General features: G+C 37.4%; 1 protein-coding gene and 1 pseudogene across 1 annotated transcript; one reads left to right on the forward strand and one right to left on the reverse strand.

The window, feature by feature from the left end:
- LOC107643348 lies at positions 233 to 4,237 on the reverse strand (annotated as a pseudogene).
- LOC107640381 lies at positions 10,077 to 10,700 on the forward strand. The gene has a single exon (XM_016343905.1). The coding sequence runs from the start codon at positions 10,077 to 10,079 to the stop codon at positions 10,698 to 10,700; it is 624 nt and encodes a 207-aa protein (XP_016199391.1).

Consider the following 23,232-nt stretch of genomic DNA (forward strand, 5'->3'; position numbering starts at 1 on the left):
AATAATAATTTATTTTTAACAGAATGAAATTGTTTTTTATTATTTAAAAAGCTAAATCAAAATGTATAAATATGTATTTATTAAAATTTAAATAGTTTGTTATTATTATTAGTTAATATAAAAAATAAACACAATAAATAGTGATGGTTCCTTAAGGTGATGTTGCCATGGGGTAGCTAAAAGGGACAAAGACATAAATAATAATTTATATGTGTACCAACAAAATAATAAATGGCCTTATATTTCAACAAATTTAAACTCAATCGCACAAGTTTTACAAAATAGAAACAATATATTTCAAAAGTTGAATTCTACAACTTTTACATAATCATAATCCATAAAATGTAAATTAAAAAAATCCCAACTTAATCCAAACATATAAAGCTAACAATTGTACTTATAACTTAATCCTCAACTTTTCTCTGCAACTTCTCTCTGCAACTTCGTTTCACCTTCAACCTCAATAGTAGCCAACTTCAAAAATTGCTTCACAAGCAACTCTTGTCCTCTGCAAATGAGATAATGCAATGATTAGAATGCATTTGGAGAAAATTGCTAATAACAATTTTATGAGAATTCATGAAATGCAGTAAATAAACATGCTAATAAAGATGAAATTAAACCATGCTAGAAATCCATTAGTTAAGAAGAATGATCAACATCAAACCCCCTAGATCATTACTGACAGTGACGATAACAATAAATATTTAAAATCCTACTATGATCAGCATCTATAAAGAAAAAAACCTTTTCAGTAGACATGGCTAATTCTCCCAACTGCTTCCATTTAGACTCACTCTGCACTTCCGTGCCAATGCTCTGATCGAAGAGCAGAAAAAAGGATGAGTAGTTCTCATAATTTAAAGTGAAACAAGAAAGTAATCAGTAAGTTACATTATAAAACTTTTATAAGTCAAAGGCTATCTCCTTTCAGGCACATGAAATTTTTTTAACTTACCTTTGCAACCTCTAATCTCCCAAGCTACATGGCTAGATCGAACCTATAGTCAGGGTCAGTAGCTACTTCAAGAGCATCCTTTATCATGCCTCGTGATTCCAGGAATCAAGCCACACTACCATAAAAACATGTATATAATTTTAACTAGGACACATATATGACATCTTAGAACCAAGCTTTAGAACTGAATTCCTAATTTAGAAAGTAGAACAATACGCCCTCTACATTAAGAAGAGGGGTAAAACTGCAAAATATGAGACTATACACTTGTATCATGAAAGAACATCAAGCAATAACAATAACAATAATTCAGTGTTAAGAATACCATAACAAAGTGGGCAAGAAGTGATGTGCTATTAATGAGCTAGTACCTGTTGTGATGCTCTTTAGGAATGGATGGTAGAACTTCATTGGCCCTATCCAAGTCACCACGCATCACAAGAGTCCTGTACTCAATCAAGCTCAAAAGTAGCGTGTATCCCATTAAATTGAAACCATCAAGAACAGAAATATAATCAAGCACTGCACTACACTATTAGCGTAATATGTGATATCAAATGATACAAAGACTGCACTTACTTGAACTCTTTGTCTATCAAGTAAACCTTACTTTGGCTGGCAAGATATCCCAACAAGTACATAGGACGGTCCAAATGAGACATTGTAGTCACCTAAGTTCATAATGGTATTTATCAAGAAGCCTTAACTGAGGCAAGTAGTAAAATAAATCCTTTTCTCCGCAACGAATAAACTTATCAAGACGTAGAGGTGATAACAAGGAGTTCAATAAACATGAGAATTAGAAGTTCTTTCAAATTGAACCAAATAGGAGAAATTGGCAATACCTCTCCACTAACACAATAGTTAAGCCTCCAAGAAGAATAGTTATAGATAAAACAATCCCCAACCCAGATCCCTGTTCTCACACGCTCATTCATTTCATGGAGGAGCTCAAAGGCATCTTCAACACCTTGCTCATCAACGGCCGTTTTACTGTCAAGATATGATGCAACAACATCACGCTGCAAAAGTGGAAGTTAAAATTTTTATTGTGCCTCACTAAGCAAATTGCAACCCAATAAAATTTCCCCCCCTTTTTTGTGTGTTCGGATAAAATCAACTGTAGATAAAAGGATCAAGTTAATTAGAATCCTCACGTTGTACTTCAAGATGTAGAATGATGTGTCACTTGCAATCACCACTATCAGCCCAATAGAGGTTCTGGCACAATAAATATTTTAAAAGATTAACGACGACTTACATAGCAAAAAACAGAAAACTACACATCACCTCATGAAAGCACTTACTTTCACATTAACATCAATCCGACGAATCAACCTGCATTCAGCCCAATTGTAAAAGCAAATGAAATCATTTGAGCACATTGCCAGTACAGTGCCACCAAATATTCGTTCAGCTGAAAATGTTGGCCGGATACTCTTCTTTTCTTGAAAGAAAACATAATTCTCACTACAATCAAATTTCCCTGGAGAATAATTATTTCACTTCAAAGATAGCAAAATTAATACAAATTTTATTTTGGGAACCCAAATCAGGCAATCTTTAAAAATATAGTGCCCATGTCAAAGCATTACAAGCACTTAGCTCCTTGTCAAACAAGGATTTTATTGAGGTAAATTTTCATAGGTAGATAATTTTTAGATTTATTAAATTTATATTTCGGATGGAAACAATGTTGTTTTATAATGCTTAAATTAGAAGAATCAGATGAAATCCATTCCACTCTGGTGAATCTCAAATCCAGGCATCATTGTCATGAAAAAGAATTCTCTATAGAGTATAATCTTTTAACAAAAACAGCATAAGAGGAAAGGTTAAGAAGAAACGTGAGACAAAATATCATTCTTTCTAGGGGAGAAAAAAGTGTTATAAGCCCTCATTACCTAAGATCAAAAGTCAAGGTTAGTTAAATTATTCAAGTTCCACAAGCCATTGATGACAATTGGCCGAAAGGCCATAAGGAACCAAGCAAATTGAAGATAAGCTTAGAACTTAGTATTCTATGAATCTCCAATTACCTATACGTTGTGGAGTGCCATATTCGTAGTGTATCATTCTCAGAACCAGTAATAATTATAGGGAGCTCAGGATGAAAGCATACAGCAGATACATTGTGTGTGTGACCCTCCAAAGTCTAGACACAACTTTTAGTCTCCCATACCTGTTTCATAGGTTTTATCCATGTAATCATTCCAATCCATATATACATAAAAGGCAAACAAATCTTAGCAAAGTGTAAAGAAAATGGAAAACAGAAAGCAAACCTTTGCAGTGTGATCATCAGATCCAGTTATTAGGTAAGGTTTGTCACCACCTGTAAGGTTTGAGCATCCAAGGTAGAATTAGGGTCTGGAGAACCAAGATTCCAAATCTGCAAGGAAGATTATGGCATTAATGCCCTATATTGGAAATAAACAAAAATATACAGGAAACAACTCGTAAAGAACAAGAAATTAAACCATGCTAGAACTCATGAAATGCTGTACTTTCTCAATTGCTTGAAAATTGAGGGCAAAAGCTAATGAAGATGTAATTAAACCATGCTAGAAATCCATTAGTTAAGAAGAACAAGAAAAGAAAAGCATGCTCCAAGAACCTTACAATAATAATTCACTGTTGCAATCATGATATATAACTTACAGAAGCATTCAAAGAAATCTAGTTAAAGCATTTCATCGAACATGTTGAGTGCTAGTAAAATTAAAAAGAAACAAGAGATTTCAAAGTAAAAACTGAAAATATCAATATGAGCATATAATCATTATGATAAATTGCAGCAAAATAGAGCACCAAACAAACAATTGCAACAACCTTCAGTACAACAAACGCTAAGCAAAAATAGAAAAATTGCAGGAGAAAAAAGTAGAACATTCAAATACTCACTATCGGTGTTGAGTTTGAAGAGAAGAAAAAGTCGCTGGAAGGGGGATTAGGGTTCGCACTCCTAAAAGAGAGGAAGGGAAGGAACGGCGCGGGGACAGCGAACGGCGACCGGTGAACGGCGACCGGTGAACGGCGACCGGTGAACGGCGACCGGCAACCGGCGAGCGACGGTAACAGCGACTGGCGAACGGTGGGCGACCAGTGAATGCGAACTAGTGAAGGCTGTGGCGTTACTTTCTCTTCTCTTCTCTTCGCTTCGCTTCTCTTCTCATCTTCAAATGGCTGTGGAAGGAATAGAAGTTTACAGTAGATGTATAAACGGAGGAGGATAAGAGATGTAGGCTAAAGTAGAATAATGACGGTTATAAGATTAACCCCATAAGTGTCACAATATTATTAAATAGAGACGCTTAAAATAAAAGTCACAAAATAAGTGTAGCTATATAGTTAATTTGGCATAGTGACTCCTATGGTGGAAATTCAAGTGCAGTCAATTTTATGTAAAGTTGATAGCTGAGAACCGTTAAATAGTTTGATTAATTTGACTAAATTTTTATCTAACGGCTCTCAGCTATCAACTTCACATGAAGTCGACTGCACCTGAGTTTCCACCGACTCCTATATTCATTATATAGGTGGAATCTTTTGATAAATAATATTATCATTCCATTAAGAGTTTTAACTCACCTTATTGTAAATAGCACTAAATCATATACCTTAATGCTCTAATTGTTAAATAACTTGTTATTATCCATTAAACATTAAAACTAGTGGTCTACTAGAATAAGGTTAGATTCCCATCATTTAACAACAATAAGTTTTAATCCCATTTTAGTAGTAGTCTTTTTGAATTTATCCGTTGACAAATCTTTAGTCAAAGGGTCTGCTAAATTTCTTGAGATCTTACATAAGTGATGGCAATTACACCATCATCTATTAGTTGTCTCACAAACTCATGTCTCAAACTCATATGTCTAGACTTTATGTTATAAATATTATTATATGTTCGAGACTTGATTGATTCACTATTACAGAAGACTGAAATAGTTGCTGTCTGCTGTGGCCACAACTTTATATCATATAACAATTTTTTTTAACTATTCCGCTTCTTTACCTGCAGCTGATAAACTTTGTTTACCTCTTTTGAAAAAATAAAAAATATTATTTTTCATCCTTATAAAGTGCGTAGAAGACTAAAACCAAGAGTCTACAATTAGTAAAGTCATTGACACAAAAAAACTAAGTTATCTACTAACAACTCACAAATATTTTAATTCAAAATTTAACAAAAGTAAATTCATGTAACATAAGTATTTGTTTGTCAAAATAAAAAATACAAAATATCACTCAAAATCTACTTTAAAAATCACATGAACTTTGTGAAACTATTAGGCATAAAACTAGCCCAACTTATTACGCAACCATCCTAAGCACAACTCTTCTGGACATCCAAAGAAGACATCAACAAAAGTAGGATACTCAACAAGCTACTCAACATCTTCAAAAAGTTTATCATCTTGTACACCGAAGTTACGAATTGCTTCAAATAATTTAGAAATCTTCCAAACATGAAGTCTTGTAGTGATAATAGTTTGTGCAATTTCTTTCATTGTTGCAGAAATTTCTTTAAGTTTTGATGAATTTTTATTACTTGCTTTTCATTTTTACCTTTGGAAGGTGAAGTATCAGTAACAGAGGGAGTGGCACATAGAGCTTGTGTAGTTAGAGTTGCTAGAACACTCTCATTTTCATATTCAAACGTATTGAAACTCTCCAAATGAATCTCATTACTCACTTGTATCTGATAAGCGGATATTTTATACGCCTTTTAGTACTATTTTATTAGTGTTTTTGGTTATGTTTTGTTAAGTTTTTTATGAAGTTTTAGTAGGTTTTAGTGCAAAAATTACTTCTTGGATGCTACTTTCAGTTTTTTGGTTTTTTCTATGTTTTTAGGTGATTTTTGGGTGATTCTGGCAAGTTTTAAAAAAGCCTGATTCAGAGATAGAGAAAGGATTGCAAATGCTGTCAGATTCTAACCTCCATGCATTCAAACGAGCATATATGGAGCTACAGAAGTCCAAATGATGCGCTCTCAATGGCGTTAGAGAGCTAATATCTAGGGCTTTCCAGTAATATATAATGGTTCATACTAATCTGTGTAAAGGATGGCCCAAAATAGGCGTTGAACGCCCATCTGACCCCCTGCCTGGCACTTAGACGCCCCAAAAGGACCAAGATGGCGTTTGGACGCCCAAAAGGGAGTAAGCCTGGCGTCCAACGCCCCAAGAGGAGTCTAAGCACGTGGATTCACCCAAAGCTCAGCCCAAACACTCACCAAGTGGGTCCAAGAAGTGGATTTTCGCACCAAGAGTCTAGTTTATCTTATTTTTGTAATCTCTAGTTATTAGATTAGTATTTAAAGGAGAAGATCATGCATGTTAGGATAGATCTTCCACACTATTTTCGAATTACATTACTATTTTTTGTAAGCTATGAGAAACTAAACCTCCTAAGTTAGGGTTAGGAGCACTGCTAATTCTCATGGATTAATAATATTACTGTTTCTATTTCATCATGTCTGATTTTATTCTCTTATGCATTTTCATTCTTCAATCTCAATGAATTGGGGGTGAACCATGACATTCATCCTTGTTCTACATGGGTTCCGTGCAAGTCCTGACCCGGATAGCATTGAACTAAAACTAGAGAATGCATTACGGATTCCAAAAGAGTACCTGGGCAACTTTGGATATGTGACATAAAATTCCGTTGACCGTGGGTAACTGAGGTCTCTGTGGCGCTAAGGCTAGAGTCAGAAAAGCAGCACTCTTTGATCCGGAAGATCCGACCTTGTCTGTGGCGTTTTGAGTAGGATCGCGAAGGGGAGTGGATTGCTTAGAGCTTCATCTTCGGCTACAGTGAGAAGCCATGAGTCAAGTTGATGAGAGGACATGAGTTACTCGGATATGGTGGACTATTGTGGTTTAGAAGAGATTAACTTGATGAGAGGACATGAGTTAGTCACTTACGGCTACCATTGAATGAATCATTCGTTATTGAAGTAGACCGTAAGAAAAGTTAATCCGGAAAGAAAAAACATCTCCGAAGCCTTAACTGAATCTTTATCACTGTTTTCATATCAATCTGGTATTTCGTTCTTTACTATTTCATTTATGCTTTCAAACAAACAACCATCTTTTCTAATCGCCTGACTAAGATTTACAAGATAGCCATTGCTTGCACAATCTGACAATCTCCGTGGGATTCGACCCTCATTCACCTGAGGTATTACTTGGACGACGCGGTGCACTTACTGGGTCAGTTGTGCGGAGTTCAATTCTGCGCACCAAGGATTGTTCGAGATTGATAAACTACCAGACTATCTTGTTGCTTAGATTAGGTATTCTTTATGGTTTATTTGCTCTTTTGTTTGTGTCTTTTGTTTTCTTTTTCAAAAATCTTTCAAAACCTTTTCTTTTCTTTAGTAATCTTTGTCTTTTGTTTGAGTATTGTATTAGTTTTTAAGTTTGGTATCCCGTCTGTTTTGATCTTTTTCTTTAAATTTTCGAAAGTGTTCTTATTTTCCTTTCTTGATATTCAAATTGTTCTTAGTAATTTTTCTTGTTTGATTTTAAAAATTTTAAGTTTGGTGTCTTTTAGTTGTTTTGCCTTTAATTTTCAAAAATTAGTGTCATTTGATCTTAAATTTTTAAGTTTGGTGTCTCATAGTTGTTTTTTCTTTTTCTTTAAAATTCGAAAATCCAAAAAAAAATATTTCTTTTATCTTTGTTTAATATTTCAAAAATCTTGCTATCTTTTCTTATCTTGATTTAAAAATTTTAAGTTTGATATTTTCTTGTTAGTAAAGTTTAAATTTTTAATTTTAAATCTTATTTTTTCAAATCTTTTTCAAACCTTTATCATATCTTTTTACTTTAAACCTTCCTATCTTATCTTCTTTTAAAATTTTAAATTTTAAATTCCTATCTTTTTAAATCTTTACTACCTTTTTCCTTTTTAAAGTTTAATTTTGAAAATTTTTAAAATCTTATCTTATCTTGGTTTAAATTGAAATTTCAAATTTTCAAAATCAAATCTTTTATTCTTTTTAAATCTTGTTAGTTAGTTTGTTGCTTGTTTTTTTAAATTTCAAATTCAATTTTCAAAATTTTAAAATTCAAAATTCAAAATTCAAAATTCAAAATTCAAATTTCAAAATTTTAAAATTCAAAATTTTCAAAATCCGAATTTCAAAACTTAACTTCAACTCTTATCTTTTCTTGTTTGACTCTCTCTTTCAACTTTTAAATTTCAAAATCTTCTTTTAAACTTTCTCCTTTCAATTTCAAAATCAAATCTTTTATTTTGTTTTCAAATCTTATTAGTTAATTAGTTACTTGTTTTATCTTTTTTTCTCCTTTCTCTTTCCTCTTTTTCAAAACTTTCTAACTACTTTCTCTTTCTACTTTTAAAAAAATCCTAACCTCTTTCTCTCTCTTCTTTTTCGAAAAGTTCATCTATCCTTCCCTCTCTATTTTTGAATTCTATCTCATCTTCTACATTTATTCTTATTCTTCTTCAGATATCTCACAGGGAGTTCTCTATACTCTAACATAGAAACTCCCATTCTTTCTCTTTCTTGGTTTTCTTTTTCTTGTTTATGAGCAGGAACAGAGATAAAGAACCCCTCTTTGATCCTGACCCTGAACCTAAAAGGACTCTAAGGAGGCGGCTACAACAAGCTAGAGCACAACACTCCGGAGGAAACCTCACAGAGCTTTTCGAACAAGAAGCTGAGAATACAGACATGGCAGCCAATCCCAATGACAGAGGAGATGCAAGGAAGGTCCTAGGTGACTTTACTGCACCCACTTCTGACTTCTATGGACGGAGCATCTCTATACCTGCCATTGGTGCAAATAACTGAGCTGAAGCCTCAATTGGTCACTCTATTTCAACAGAACTGCCAGTTTCATGGACTTCCACAGAAAGATTCTAACAGATTCATCTCTGATTTCTTGCAGATCTGTGATACTGTCAAGACTAATAGAGTAGATCCAAAGATTTACAAGCTGATGCTTTTTCCCTTTGCTGTAAGGGATAGAGCTAGGTTATGGCTGGATTCTCAGCCCAAGGAAAGCCTAGACTCTTGGGAGAAGGTGGTCAATGCATTTTTGACCAAGTTCTTTCCACCTCAAAAGTTGAGCAAGCTTAGGATGGAAGTTCAAACATTCAGACAGAAAGAGGGTGAATCCCTTTATGAAGCTTGGGGGAGGTATAAGCAACTGATCAGAAGGTGCCCTCCTAACATGATTTCAGACTGGACCATGCTAGATATCTTCTATGATGGTCTTTCTGAAATGTCGAAGATGGCATTGGACCACTCTGCTGGTGGATCACTCCACTTAAAGAAAATGCCTGAAGAGGTACAAGAACTCATTGACATGGTTGCAAATAACCAATTTATGTACACTTCTGAGAAGAACCCTGTGAACAATGGGGTATAGCTCAGAAAAGAGGAATCCTGGAGGTTGACACTTTGAATGCCATATTGGCTCATAACAAGATCTTGACCCAACAGGTCAACATGATCTCTTAACATCTAATTGAATTGCAAGCTGCAGCTGGCAACACTCAAGAGGTATCCTATGAAGGAGAAGCCTATGATCCAGATCAACCCATGATGGAAGAGGTTAACTATATGGGAAATCCCTCAGGGAATCCCAATAATGAGCTTTATGGGAACACCTATAATGCATCATGGAGGAATCATCCCAACTTTTCATGGAGGGATCAACAGAAGCCTCAACAAGGCTTCACTAACAATCAAGGTAGAAGAAACCAGAATAGGTTTAATAATAGACCATTCCCACCTTCTCAGCAACAGATGGAGACTTCTAAGTAGAGCCTCTCTGACTTAGCAACTATAGTCTTCGATCTATCTAAGACCACTCATAGTTTCATGATAGGGACTAGGTCCTCCATCAGAAATTTGGAGGTATAGATTGGTCAGCTGAGTAAGAGGATCCCTGAGATCCCCTCTAACACTCTTCCAAGTAACACTGAAGTAAACCCAAAAGAAGAGTACAAAGCCCTCACTGTAGGAGCTGAGGCCGAATCTGAAGAGGAGCTTTTGGCGTTGAATGCCAACAAGGGAATAGCTGGGCGTTCAACACCCAAGGAGGAGAAAGTTGTGGCGTTGAATGCCACAATGGGAGAGGATAAGCGTTCAACGGCCACTAAGGACTCTCCTATTGAAGAACTGAAGGAAATCAGAGCTCATGAGGAGACCATAGAGGTTCCCCTGAATGCCCTGTTGCAGATTATAGAGTCTGAAGAATACTCCTCCTCTGATAAGGAAGAGAAAACTAGAGAAGAGCAAGTTGCTCGGTACTTGGAAATTCTCATGAAGCTGAATGCAAAATTCTGTGGAACAGAGGCATTGAAAGAAGAACCCCCAGTACTTACCCAAGAGTGCAGTGCCCTGGTTCAGAGGAAGCTGCCTCAGAAAAGGCCAGACCCTAGAAGCTTCTTGATTCCCTGTATCATAGGTACAATCACTTTTCAGAAGGCCTTGTGTGATCTTGGGTCAAGCATCAATCTCATGCCTCTCTCTATAATGAAGAGGTTGGAAATTCTAGAGGTGCAAGCTGCCAAAATTTCATTGGAGATGGCAGACAGGCCACTGAAAAAGGCATATGGCATGGTGAAGGATGTCCTAGTGAATGTTGAAGACCTTTCTCTCTCTGCTATTTTTGTAATTCTTGACACTGGGAGGACAAGGATGAGTCCATCATCCTTGGAAGGCCATTCCTTGCCACTAGAAGAGCCATGATTGATGTAGAAAGAGGAGAACTAGTCCTACAACTGAATGAGGACTGTCTTGTGTTCAAGGTTCATAAATCTCACTCTCCATCAGTTGGAGAAGGCACAATTGACAAGCACTTAGTGCTTCCACCACTTCTCTCAGTATAGAGCATAACAGAGCCCCCAGACACCAACTATAAGTTTGGTGTGGGGCAACCATCATCAAGCTCTGAGAAGGACGGCAGTAAGAAGAAAGTGCCTAAAGGCTGGAAAGGAAAGAAACCCCACCGAGGACCTCTCGCCTGGAATGAGAGTGGTCTTCACTGACAGTCCAGTCATCCCACACACTGTGAACAGGATCCTGTTTCTAGAACATGTCGAGCTCATCCATGAGAGCACAGGAAGGAAGTTCACTGTAACGGGCAAAATTCTGAGCCCCTATCCATCCCCATAAAGGAGTTGTCCATCAAGCTAGTGACGGTAAAGAAGCGCTTGTTGGGAGGCAACCCAACCATGAATAGAGTATTTCTGTTTTTCCTTAAGTTTATTTCTATTTGAGTATATTAAGTTATTTTCATAGTTGTTTTCTTTGCTTTTTAATGTTTGTGATCATGTACAGTACTTAGAATAGAGACAAGTACATCGGAAGAGGACGAGCAGAACACCTTGGAAAGACCCCTAGCTGGCGTTGAACACCACCCAGGGGGCATCATGGCCGTCCAACACCCTACAAGGGGTAGAGACTTGGCGTTGAACGCCACCCTGGAGGTAGCAAGGGTGTTCAATGCCAGGAAGGTAGTCCATGTGCATTCAAACGCCCCATGGGGAGTAGAAGCGAGCAAGGCTGGGCATTCAACGCCCACAAGGGGCAGAAAATTCGAATTTCCTAGCCTCTTAGGACCAGTGTTCCCCACAAGATCTCCACCTACCCCACTCTCTCTCTCTCTCTCACCTCTCTATACCTTGAACCCACACCCCAATTTCTCTCTTCCCAATACACACACTTCCCTAAACCCATCATAACTCCCACCAACCCCCACCCACATCCCTCTCATCTCTCTCACACTCTACATTCTACACTACATTCTTCTTCCCTTTCCCACACACACGGACGAAGCCTCTTCCCCCTCTCTTCTCCATCTATTTCTTCCTTCTTCTACTATTCCCTACTTCTCTTCTTATTTTGCTCGAGGACGAGCAAAGTTCTTAAGTTTGGTGTTGGAAAAGCTTTGCTTTTTTACTTTCTATTCATACTCATGGCACCCAAAGTCGGAGAGTCCTCTAGAAAGAAGAAAGAAAAAGTCATAGCTTCCACGTCCGCACCTTGGAAAATGAAGAGATTCCTCACCAAGGCTCATCAAGACCACTTCTATGAAGTAGTGGCAAAGAAAAGGGTGATCTCCGAAGTCCCCTTTAGGCTAAAAAATGATGAGTACCCAAAAATCCAACAAGAAATCTGGAGAAGAGATTGGAAAGTCCTAACCAATCCTATCCCGGAAGTTGGATTACTAATAGTGCAAGAGTTCTACGCCAATGCATAGGTCACAAAAAGGCATGATACAAGTGTGAACCCAAGCCCCAAGAATTGGCGCACCATGGTCCGAGAGAAACTCTTAGATTTCAGTCCGGAGAGTGTAAGAGTGGCGCTCAAATTACCACAAATGTTAGGAGACCCTCACTCTTACACTAGAAGGGTCAATACCGACCAAAGGTCAGACCAAGTGCTTGCGGACATTTGTGTGGAAGGAGCACAATGGAGGAGGGATGCGCAAGGCAGGCCATACCAACTAGGTAGGCTTGACCTCAAGCCCGTGGCAAGAGGATGGTTGGAATTTATCCAACGCTCTATCATCCCAACAAGTAACCATTCTGAGGTTACCATAGATCGAGTAATAATGATTCACTGCATTATGCTTGAGAATGAGGTGGAGGTACACGAGGTGAAACCTCTAGAGTTGTACAACGTTGCAGAAAAGCCCTCCACCCAAGCGAGGCTGACATTTTCACATCTCATCTGTCACCTATGCAATTCATCTGGAATTGTCATAGAAGAAGACATCCCCATAGAGGAGGACAAGCCCATCATGAAAAGAAGGATGGAGCATGTTAGAGAGCCTACGCACGCACCACAACAAGAGCATGTGCAGCTGCCTCAACAAGAAATCTCTGAGATACCTCAAGAGATGTATTCTCCTCCCTAAAAATATTGGGACCAACTGAACACCCCTCTAGGAGAATTGAGCTCCAACGTGGATCAGCTGAGGTTGGAACACCAAGAACAGTCCACCATCCTTCATGAAATAAGAAAATATCAAAGAGCCTTGAGGGAAGAACAACTAAGACAAGGGCAAGACATAAAGGAGCTTAAACGCTCCATTGGATCCACTAGAGGAAGCAGTAGCCGCCGTCACTAAGGTGGTCACGTTCCATTACCCCCTTGCTTATGTTATTTTTATGTATTTTTCTGTTTTCTATTATTTTCCATTGTATTCCAAGGCTTTGAGCATCAATGGTTAGGAGGATCTAAAGAAACAAAATCTTGGCCTAAAAAGCTCAAATGAGCTGCTTCCCCTAACTAAATGCTTGTGGTATGAAGGTGTCAAGTGAAAAATTTGAGTCTGAGCAGTTAAAGTCGTGACCCTTAAAGAAAAAGAGTGTCCCTAAGAACTCTAGATACCACTGTCTGGGACTTTAAGCAAAGCTAAAGTCGAATCCAAGGGGTCCCCTAGTTAAGTGTCTGTGGCGTTTATGTATCCGGTGGTAATACTGGAAAACAAAGCGCTTAGGGTCACGGCCCGGCTCAAAAAGAAGTTGTGTTCAAGAATCAAGAAAAGCTAAACTAAGAAAATCAATAATATCATCCGGATTCTGAGTTCCAAAAGATATCAATACTTTTGAGCTTCAAAAAAAAGTGAGATGCCAAAACTATTCAGAACTAACATAGCTACTAGCCCCGCTCATCAATTGGAACTGACCTTCATTGAAAACTCTGAGATTTATTGTCTCCTTCTCTTTTTTTAATCCTACTCTGTTTTTGGTTGCTTGGGGACAAGCAACAGTTTAAGTTTAGTGTTCTAATGAGCAGATATTTTATACGCCTTTTCGTACTATTTTCTTAGTGTTTTTGGTTATGTTTTGTTAAGTTTTATCAAGTTTTAGTAGGTTTTAGTGCAAAAATCACTTTTTGGATGCTACTTTGGATTTTTGTATGTTTTCTATATTTTTAGGTGATTTTTGGGTGATTCTGGCAAGTTTTGAAAAAGCATGATTCAGAGACAGAGAAAGGATTGCAGATGTTGTCAAATTCTGACCTCTGTGCATTCAAATGAGCATATCTAGAGTTACAGAGGTCCAAATGATGCACTCTCAATGGCGTTGGAGAGCTAACATCCAGGGCTTTCCAGAAATATATAATGGTTCATACTGATTTTTAGAAAGGATGGCCCAAAACGGGCGTTGAACGCCCATCTGACCTCCTGCCTGGCGTTTAGACGCCCCTCAAAGGACCAAGATGGCGTTTGGACACCCAAAAGGGAGCAAGCCTGGTGTCCAACGCTCCAAGAGGAGTCTAAGCACGTGAATTCACCCAAAACTCAGCCCAAACACTCACCAAGTGGGCCCAATAAGTGAATTTTTGCACCAAGAGTCTAGTCTATCTTATTTCTGTAATCTCTAGTTATTAGATTAGTATTTAAAGGAGAAGATCACGCATGTTAGGATAGATCTTCCACACTATTTTCAAATTACATTACTATTTTTTATAAGTTATGAGCAACTGAACCTCCTAAAGTTAGGGTTAGGAGCTCTGCTGATTCTCATGGATTAATAATATTACTGTTTCTATTTCAACGTGTCTGATTCTATTCTCTTATGCGTTCCCGTTCTTCAATCTCAACGAATTGAGGGTGAACCGTGGCATTCATCCTTGTTCTACATGGGTTCCGTACGAGTCCTGACCCAGATAGCATTGAACTAAAGCTAGAGAATGCATTGCAGATTCCAAGAGAGTATTGGGCAACTTTGGATACGTGACATGAAATTCCGTTGACCGTGGGTTACTGAGGTCTCTATGGCACTAAGGCTAGAGTCAGAAAAGCGGCACTCTCTGATTCGGAAGATCCGACCTTATCTGTGGCATTTTGAGTAGGATCGTGAAGGGGAGTGGATTGCTTAGAGCTTCATCTTCGGCTACAGTGAGAAGCCATGAGTCAAGTTGATGAGAGGACATGAGTTACTCGAATATGGTGGACTGTTGTAGTTTAGAAGAGATTAACTTGATGATAGAACATGAGTTAGTCACTTACGGCTGCCACTGAATGAATCATTCGTTATTGAAGTAGAAAGTAAGAAAAGTTAATCCGGAAAGAAATAGCATCTCCGAAGCCTTAACTGAATCTTTATGACTATTTGCACATCGATCTGGTATTTTGTTCATTACTATTTTGTTTATGCTTTCAAACAAACAACCATCTTTTCTAATCGTCTGACTAAGATTTACAAGATAGTCATTGCTTGCTCAATCTGACAATCTCTGTGGGATTCGACCCTCACTCACCTGAGGTATTACTTGGACGACTCGGTGCACTTGCCGGTTCAATTGTGCGGAGTTTAATTCCATGCACCAGTATCTCATTGATGCGTGGTAGAAGTTAGGCCAATTAAGAGATTGTAATATAAGAACAACGTTGCGAGTATAGCTCTTAACCAGCTAAAATCCGTCTCATCAATTTAGAAAGGTGTCACAAAATTTAGAATAAAAATAGTGGAAGTATGAGTCCCAGGTCGTCTCCCAACGAGTTGCTAGAAAGGGTGCTAAGTTATTAATTAGGAGTTTTCCAAGAATTTTGAGAGTTGAATGACAGAAAATAAATAATTATAATTAAGTGCAATGAAAATAAAAAAGAAATTTATATTATTCAAAATAAAAAGCCTTGACTGGGGGAATGATTAATCAGAAGTTCTATCCTTGTTGGAATTCTCTCAAGTGTAGTATAAAGAGGTTGTTATTTTCACTTAGTTAACCCTTACTAAATAAAGAAAAGTCAAGTGATTGAGCTAACTCTTATTTGCAAATCCTAGTCCTCTCCCTTGGGAAGGTCTAGCGTTAGTAAATACAGAATTAGCCAACAACTTCCAATTTTAACTAACCACTTGAGCATTCCAACTCAAGTGTCTCCTCTTAATCAACCCCCATATCAAGTAAGGAATCTACTCTATTGACATGGATACCATCTTTGTTATTGGGAGTTTGGAATAGAAAAGAAACATAATAATTTAAATAAAATAGAGATTCAAATTAATTAAGAGTAAAAGTAATCCTTTGCATTAACAATCCATGAAAATAATCCAATTACCACTCTAAACAAGAATTAAGAATATGGAATAAATAAAAGAGTAAGTAAGGAAATAAACTAGAATAGTATCTTCAACGGAGGTGATGACTCTTCAATATCCAAAAGCAAAAGCAATAAACTATGAAACTATGAATGTAAAGAAACCTAGAGGAAGAGTAGTTTCTCTCTAGATTCAGATTTAAAATCCTAAAAACTATCCTAATGAGAATGTGTGAACGTGTCTTGAGTCTCTGCACGTTCCCTAGCTTTATTATGTGTTTTTGGGCCGAAAACTGGGTCAAAACGAGGCCCGAAATTGCCCCCAGCATTTTCTGTTATTTCTGCAGATCGCGCAGGTCACGTGTACGCGTCAGTCACACGTGCGCGTCATTGGCAAATTTCCTTGTCACGCGTACGCGTCGTCCACGCGTGCGCGTCTTTTGTGCAGACTCCAATCCACGCGTACGCGTCAGGCACGCGCACGCGTCGCTGCAAATTTCTCCATTCCGCGCGCTCGCGTGAGCCAGGCGTGCACGTCGGTGTTCGCTGGTTATCTCTTTAGTTTCTTGTGTTCCTTCCATTTTTGCAAGCTTCCTCTCCATTCTCTAAGCCATTCCTGCCCTATAAAGCCTGAAACACTTAACACATGGATCACGGCATCGAATGGTATAAAGGAGAATTAAAATACACAAATTAAAGATCTCTAGGAAGCGAGTTTTCAATCATAGGACAAAACTAGGAAGGGATTATGAAATCATATAAATCATATGAATAAGTGGGTAAAGACTTGATGAAACCACTCAATTAGACACAAGATAAACCATAAAATAGTGGTTTATCACTCATCAACATCATTAATATTGATATTCTTTTCATTTGACCATCTTTATAATTTTTCTTTAGCAGTCTCACTTCGACGTTCAGTTGTCATATCTTTCTCATATATCTCTCTAAAAATATTCAAGTGATAAAGAGGTTTTCCTTTAATCTGTCTCAGTTTGGGATTTGATTGAAAACAAAAAAAAATAATTATAACATAGTATACATTTAGAACATATACAAACAAATGCTAACAAAAACTAATATTAAATAAAAGCGTCATACATACTTTTATTAAAGCTTTTCATGCTTCTAAGGTAGTCTCAAATGTCTTAGTAGTTTCATTCCATGCTATTTCATTTTTTGATTCTAATTTTTTTGCTATTACCATTTGCTCTTTGAGAGTCCTTAAACGATTTTGTACTTTGGTCTTATTAAGACTTAGAAAATTTTTCATTAATATTTTCTACTGCTTTTCTATAAGTTTCTGTTGAAAATGCTCTACCTTCATTTTGTCCCTTATTCTTTTTTTTTTCTCTGAGAACTTCAAATAACAAACCATCCATGTCTATATGGTCCATCTAAAATATGCATCTAGTTTATTTTCTCCTTTAACATCAACAACTTTCTGAGTATCTATTCTGCTACCTATTTTTATATCCATAACAAATTTGTATCATAAAATGCACCAATAATTAAAAATGTGACATGTTAAAAATAAATATCAAACGATACATTGCATAAACAAGTAATAATGCAAGGAAGCTTCTATGGTGGGAAAAAGTATATTATGGTCCTTGAAGGACTAGGATTGGTCATTAAATTTAAAAAAAAAAAAATTGGGGTCAATTTGAGATATAGTAATTATGCATTGACCTTTCCTTTTTAATGATGTGGCGATAAAATTGCAACACTAAGACAAGTTAGTGTTAACGTCCACAAAATTTTTTTTAAAACTAACAGAGTTTGGCAGAGAGAGAGTGAGAGACAAAGTCGAAGAAGTTGCTGCTGCTTGGGGCATCTCTTGAGGCGGAGGGATCGTCGAATGCGCACGTCTTAGCACCAATATTGCAACCCAGCGAGGAACACAATGGCGGAACTCATGAATGAGGTACGTTTTGCACAACGCTATTTTCGGTTGGTGTTTAGGGCATTCAGATGAGATCCATTGTTGAAGTTGTTATGCGGCTCGTTTGTGTTCAGTTGTTTTTATTGCATCATTTACTTGATGAAATTAGTTTTGACGTCCACGATTAGTTTTGAATTGAATCATGTTGGATTAGTTGTGGCCCTTTTGATTTGGGAGATCTGAAAAGGTTATCGATGAGTATAAATTTTGGAGAAACATTAGCTGCTAACAAATGCAGAAAAAAATTGGAAAGTATGTGTGTATAATCTGTAGAGAAATGTTGGCTCTTTAACATATCAATTTTTCATTTGAATGGGTCTACTATAGGGATAATGTTATTAATTAAGTACTTCACATAAAGTTATATCACAATTCTAATAATATGGATGCATAAAGCCTAAAATAAATGCATTCTGAATGTTGTTTAACTTAATAGGAATTATACACATTCATCGATGAACTAATATATATGCTAAACGGAAGCTTCTAACGTGAGGAAAAAATTTTCTGGTTCTTAAAGGAGGTCATCCAGGAAATCTGAATAGTTGAGTTTGCATAATTTCTGGAACCCGAGCAAGATTCCATGGCAGACGTCACAAACGATGAGGTATGTTGTTCAAAATTTGGGTTATAATAGTGTTTACGGAATTACGATGATATCGATTATGGTTAGTGATGTAGGTTATGAATGTTGACCCCAGTTGTGGTGTTGTGCACTATTTAATTTGACCATTGCTGATGTACATCTGATTGGGCTATTTTGTGTCTATATCGATGTTGTTTTTGTTGTTAGTGGACAGGGTGAAGGGGAAGGGGGTTGCAGGGTGGTAGTGTGGTGGCTGGAATTTGTTGTTAGTTGAGTCACTGCACCATATTATTCTTTGATTATTTGTGTCTAGTGTGATGTAGTGTTTGTTGCGACCGTTTTGTTTTTTTTTAATAAATTGAAGTATGGTGTTTGTTGTAAGGTGAGGGTGGGGTGGAAGGAAGCTATGCAGTATCTTCTAATTTTTGAAGAGAGTCTAGAGTACAAGTGAAGTCTTTGTCTATGTTGTTAACTTAGATTTGGGTTATAGTCGTTGTTTAGTATAATTAGCAGTTGTGATTTATGCTTTTTCATGTAATATGGTGGAACAGGTGATCACAAGCGAGACCATGTTTGTTGAGGATGAAGAAATGAGGTTTGGCAAGGAAGAAGAAATCAACATTGGTGAGGACACACATGGACAAGAAGAGTCGGTAATCATTCTAGACAATATTAGCTCATTCGACTGGATCAATTTTATATCGTTGACATCGGATCAGATGCGGGGATTTGAGTTTGTAGACTTGCAGCCAGCTTATGACTTCAATGAGTATGTGCACATCAATGGGTTCTCGGTTCGGTGGTCCAAGGTTGGGGGAAGCACGAAGGTTAGGTCGGAGGGAGAAATTTTGTGGCAAATATTTGTATGGTCGAGACAAGGCGAGTGAAAGGGCAAATACACCTATCGAGTTGATAAGAAAATGGATCATTGACCAATCACACGATGCATGTGTTATGTACGTATAAAGATTCACCTTGACAAAAGAACCGGGCGATGGTTCGTAGAATTCTTTTCTGATCAACACAACCATGACATGTTGGATGCAAGGTTCTGGGGGTTGTTGCATTCTCATCGAGCAATTAAAGAAGGGGAACTACACCAAATTAACTGCATGAGAAAAGTCGGGATGCAGGTTTCAACCATATTTCGTGCATTTGCTAACCAGTCCGATGGATTTGATACAGTTGGATTTGAAATGAAAGACATATATAATGCCATAGAAAATCAAAGAAGAGCTGGAGCAACCAATATGGAGTGTGATCTTAAGTATTTGTGCAGTTTAAAGAGCAATGATGCTAGTATCTTTTGGAAGTACTCATTAGATGATGAGAGGAGGTTGCAGAACATATTCTGGTGCGGTAGAACTAGCCATTATGATTTGATGTGACATACGGAAAGAATCGGTACAAGTGCCCGTTAGTGATATTCTCAGGAGCTGATCATCATATGCGGACATTGGTTTTCGGGTGCATTATTCTTAGTAATGAGGCTGGGGATAGTTATGTGTGGTTGTTGAACGCATTTCTTGAGGCAATGAAAGGAAAGGAAACGCAGTCTGTGATGATAGATGGTGATCTCGCAATGAAAAATGCAATAAGTGTTGTCTTTCTAAGTGCGCATCATAGGCTTTGCAGTTGGCACCTGCTACGAAATACGACGCCTAAAGTCGGGCAACCTAGGTTTTTCAGCATGTTTCGTTTATGCCTTATGGTTGATCTTGAGGTTGATCAATTTGAGTGTTTATGGAGTGAGATGGTGGAAGAGCTTGTCTTAGAGCATCATGCATGGGTTACTAACCTATATAAACGAAAATATATGTGGTCTAACACTTATATTCAGGAAAAATTCTTTATTGTCCTGAAGACAACCTCTCGATATGAGGCACTTAATATGCAGATAGGGAAATTTATTGGAAATGGTTACAACCTTCAGGAATTCATTGAGCATTTTCAACATTACCTCGAGTTCATGAGAAGGCGAGAGCTGGTTGCAGATTACAAGTCTGCGTATATGGACCTGTGTTGAAAACAAAAATTGGAGGCGTTGGAAAGGTATGCAGCGGCAATCTACACAAAAGAGGTTTTTCAAATTTTCCAAGAGGTTCTTCTTTTGGTCAGTAATGTTAGGGTACTTTCAAGCAAGAAGACAACCTCATGCACCCTGTTTGAAGTCACGATGTACTGCCAACAAAGGTCCTGGAATGTTGCATGGACGGAATTGGATGAGGAGTTTACTTGCTCATGCTTGCAGATGGAGTCTTTTGGCATTCCATGTGTTCACATACTAGGTGTGTTGGTGTATCTAAACATCACCGTCATCCCTGCTTTGCTAATATTGGAAAGGTGGACAAAGAAAGCCAAACAACCGATGCTAAACAATGTTAGACGTGTTGGAGAGATTCCAAATGCTGCTTACATTAGTATGCATGTAGTAATGCTTGACAATTGTAGAGACTTGATTAGATTGTCATGTTGTTACTTTGAAGATTATTTTGGGTTGAAGAATAAAATTGCCAACGAAAGGGTAGCTTTAAGAGAGAAGCATCGCTTAAGGGTCGGGGCTGTTGATGCGGGTAACAGGCTTGGTGTTAAAGATCCTTTACGGGCAAGGCACAAAGGATGCGGGCAATGTGAAGTAACGTCCAAGGGAAAGATCCGAAGGGTGCAATGAGGCCGCAAGTATGGCAAGGCAGGGCACAACTCTCGCAAGTGCGGTGGTACGTTTGTTAATGGCAGTCGGGATGCTTCAACGGCTCAAAAAGATTGGTAGACCATGGATGTTGTCCAAGAGGAGGATGACATGGATGAACCAAATGTAAGTCCGTGTTGTTCAGATCTGTGGCTTACGATGCTTTAGGAATTGCTTCATGTGTGTATTTTTTTTATATACTAGAATGGTGATGAATTCGACCTCTAAGGGAAAAATCTACGTATTATGTTCAAAGGATGATACGGATGGTACCGTTAAGCCGGAAAAAATATCGTTGATCATGCGTGAGTCATCCTCAAATCTATTATGCAATATGAGATGATACGGATGTGCTTCAGTACTGTCTGATATGCCTCTTGTCTGACTATGCAATTAAATTAAGACCTATAGACTTAGTGAGCATGGATGTCTTATTAGTTACTATCTTATTATGGTCAAAACTAGATACAGGTTTGTTGTGTTAGTGTTAAAACTATATAGGGGTTTAAAGTGTTGTTCCATAAGGAACTGATGTTTGAGACACTGAAGTGGTGTTTGGTACCCTGCTATTATTTAGGTTTTATGTGGAAGTACGTTTACTTGCATTTTCTATTTAGGACTTCATGTGGAAGTATGCTCCATTTGATTCTCATTTTGATAAATTAAAATCGAAAACAACTGTTAGCTTAAGGATTACATAATTAAAGGTTGAAGGAGTAGATATGGATTACTGAGTTGAAGGTTGAAAGAGTAGATACAGATTACTGAGTTGAAGGTTGAAGGAGTAGATGTTGCATGAAAAGTTTCAATCACGAGTATTATACTTAATAAAAAACATAGAAAATAGAAACCTTATGTGCAAATGGTTGAGATGAAGAGTAGTAGTTAATAAATATGAAGCATGAGTGTAAAGTACAATTTTGTCATGTGCATGCCTCGTTTAACATCCCTTTGATTGCTTCCTCCGACCAACATATGGATGCATGCACATTGTAAATTGATCATGATTGTAGGTCCAAAATAAAGTGTATGGAGAAATTTCATGACATGAGAGTGATGGTCAGCTAATAACATAGCAACCACCATTTCAAGGTTATGGGGTTTCCTACTATTATTGCCAAAATGCCAGACACACAAAACACAACCTCTAATTTACTTCCACTTGCTTGCACATATAATAGTACCTAGTTCAAAACTTGATCCTAACACTAAATATACTTCTACTACACAGATGTCTACTAATAACATAGTGGATAATACGATTGACATTTCTTCAAGGAAGAATTTCAGCCGGGTCCAGTTGTTGTTCCAATCCACCATAGCACTCTGTAGGAATTTGTCCCTCATCTGGTTGACGTGCTATGTCGCTAAGCCTAACGCAATGTCGATGCAGATCTTATCCCAAGGAATTCTATGTTGTTGTTCTATCAAATCATTAAGTGAGGAAACAATATGCATTAGTTGTGCAAAAGTATGAGATGCCAAACAAAATGTTTAGATCGACAGATGACACAAACCTTCTTATGGTTAGGAGGGTTTAGAGTGAATGCTTGCTCCATCTGTAGCCAAAGCAAGATCCATAGCTTATCCTTGTAGCTATCAAACAAGTCCAACTCAGTTTTTTAACAATACAATATGTAATAGCCTCAACTCATACTAAGTGCAAAATGAGTTTGACAGCGTCATTACCAATTTCCCATATTAGAAAATGCGAGAACAAAATCAGTATTCCATTCTGCAAATGGAGGTTTACATCCTAGGAGGTTAAGGTCAGAGAACTTAACCTTTAGAATGTGGTCCAAAGTCCTGGCCTAGACAATCACCATAATTTGCACACATAAGGATAATGAATTGTAAAAAAAAAAAGTATCCTCTGATCTGTCCAATTAAGAATGTAAGTCTAAATTAATAGGCATAAAAATAAAGAGAATAACAAAAAAGTGATGATTAACATAAATTAGAACCAAAAACAAATTAATTTAAAAAAACACGAGCTGCAGTAAA

Source organism: Arachis ipaensis, chromosome B05 (assembly GCF_000816755.2).
Source record: "Arachis ipaensis cultivar K30076 chromosome B05, Araip1.1, whole genome shotgun sequence".
NCBI classification, from domain to species: domain Eukaryota; kingdom Viridiplantae; phylum Streptophyta; class Magnoliopsida; order Fabales; family Fabaceae; genus Arachis; species Arachis ipaensis.

Excerpts from the sequence above, each read along its gene's own strand:
- LOC107640381 (XM_016343905.1), top strand. The coding sequence starts at position 10,077 with ATGGGAGAGGATAAGCGTTCAACGGCCACTAAGGACTCTCCTATTGAA.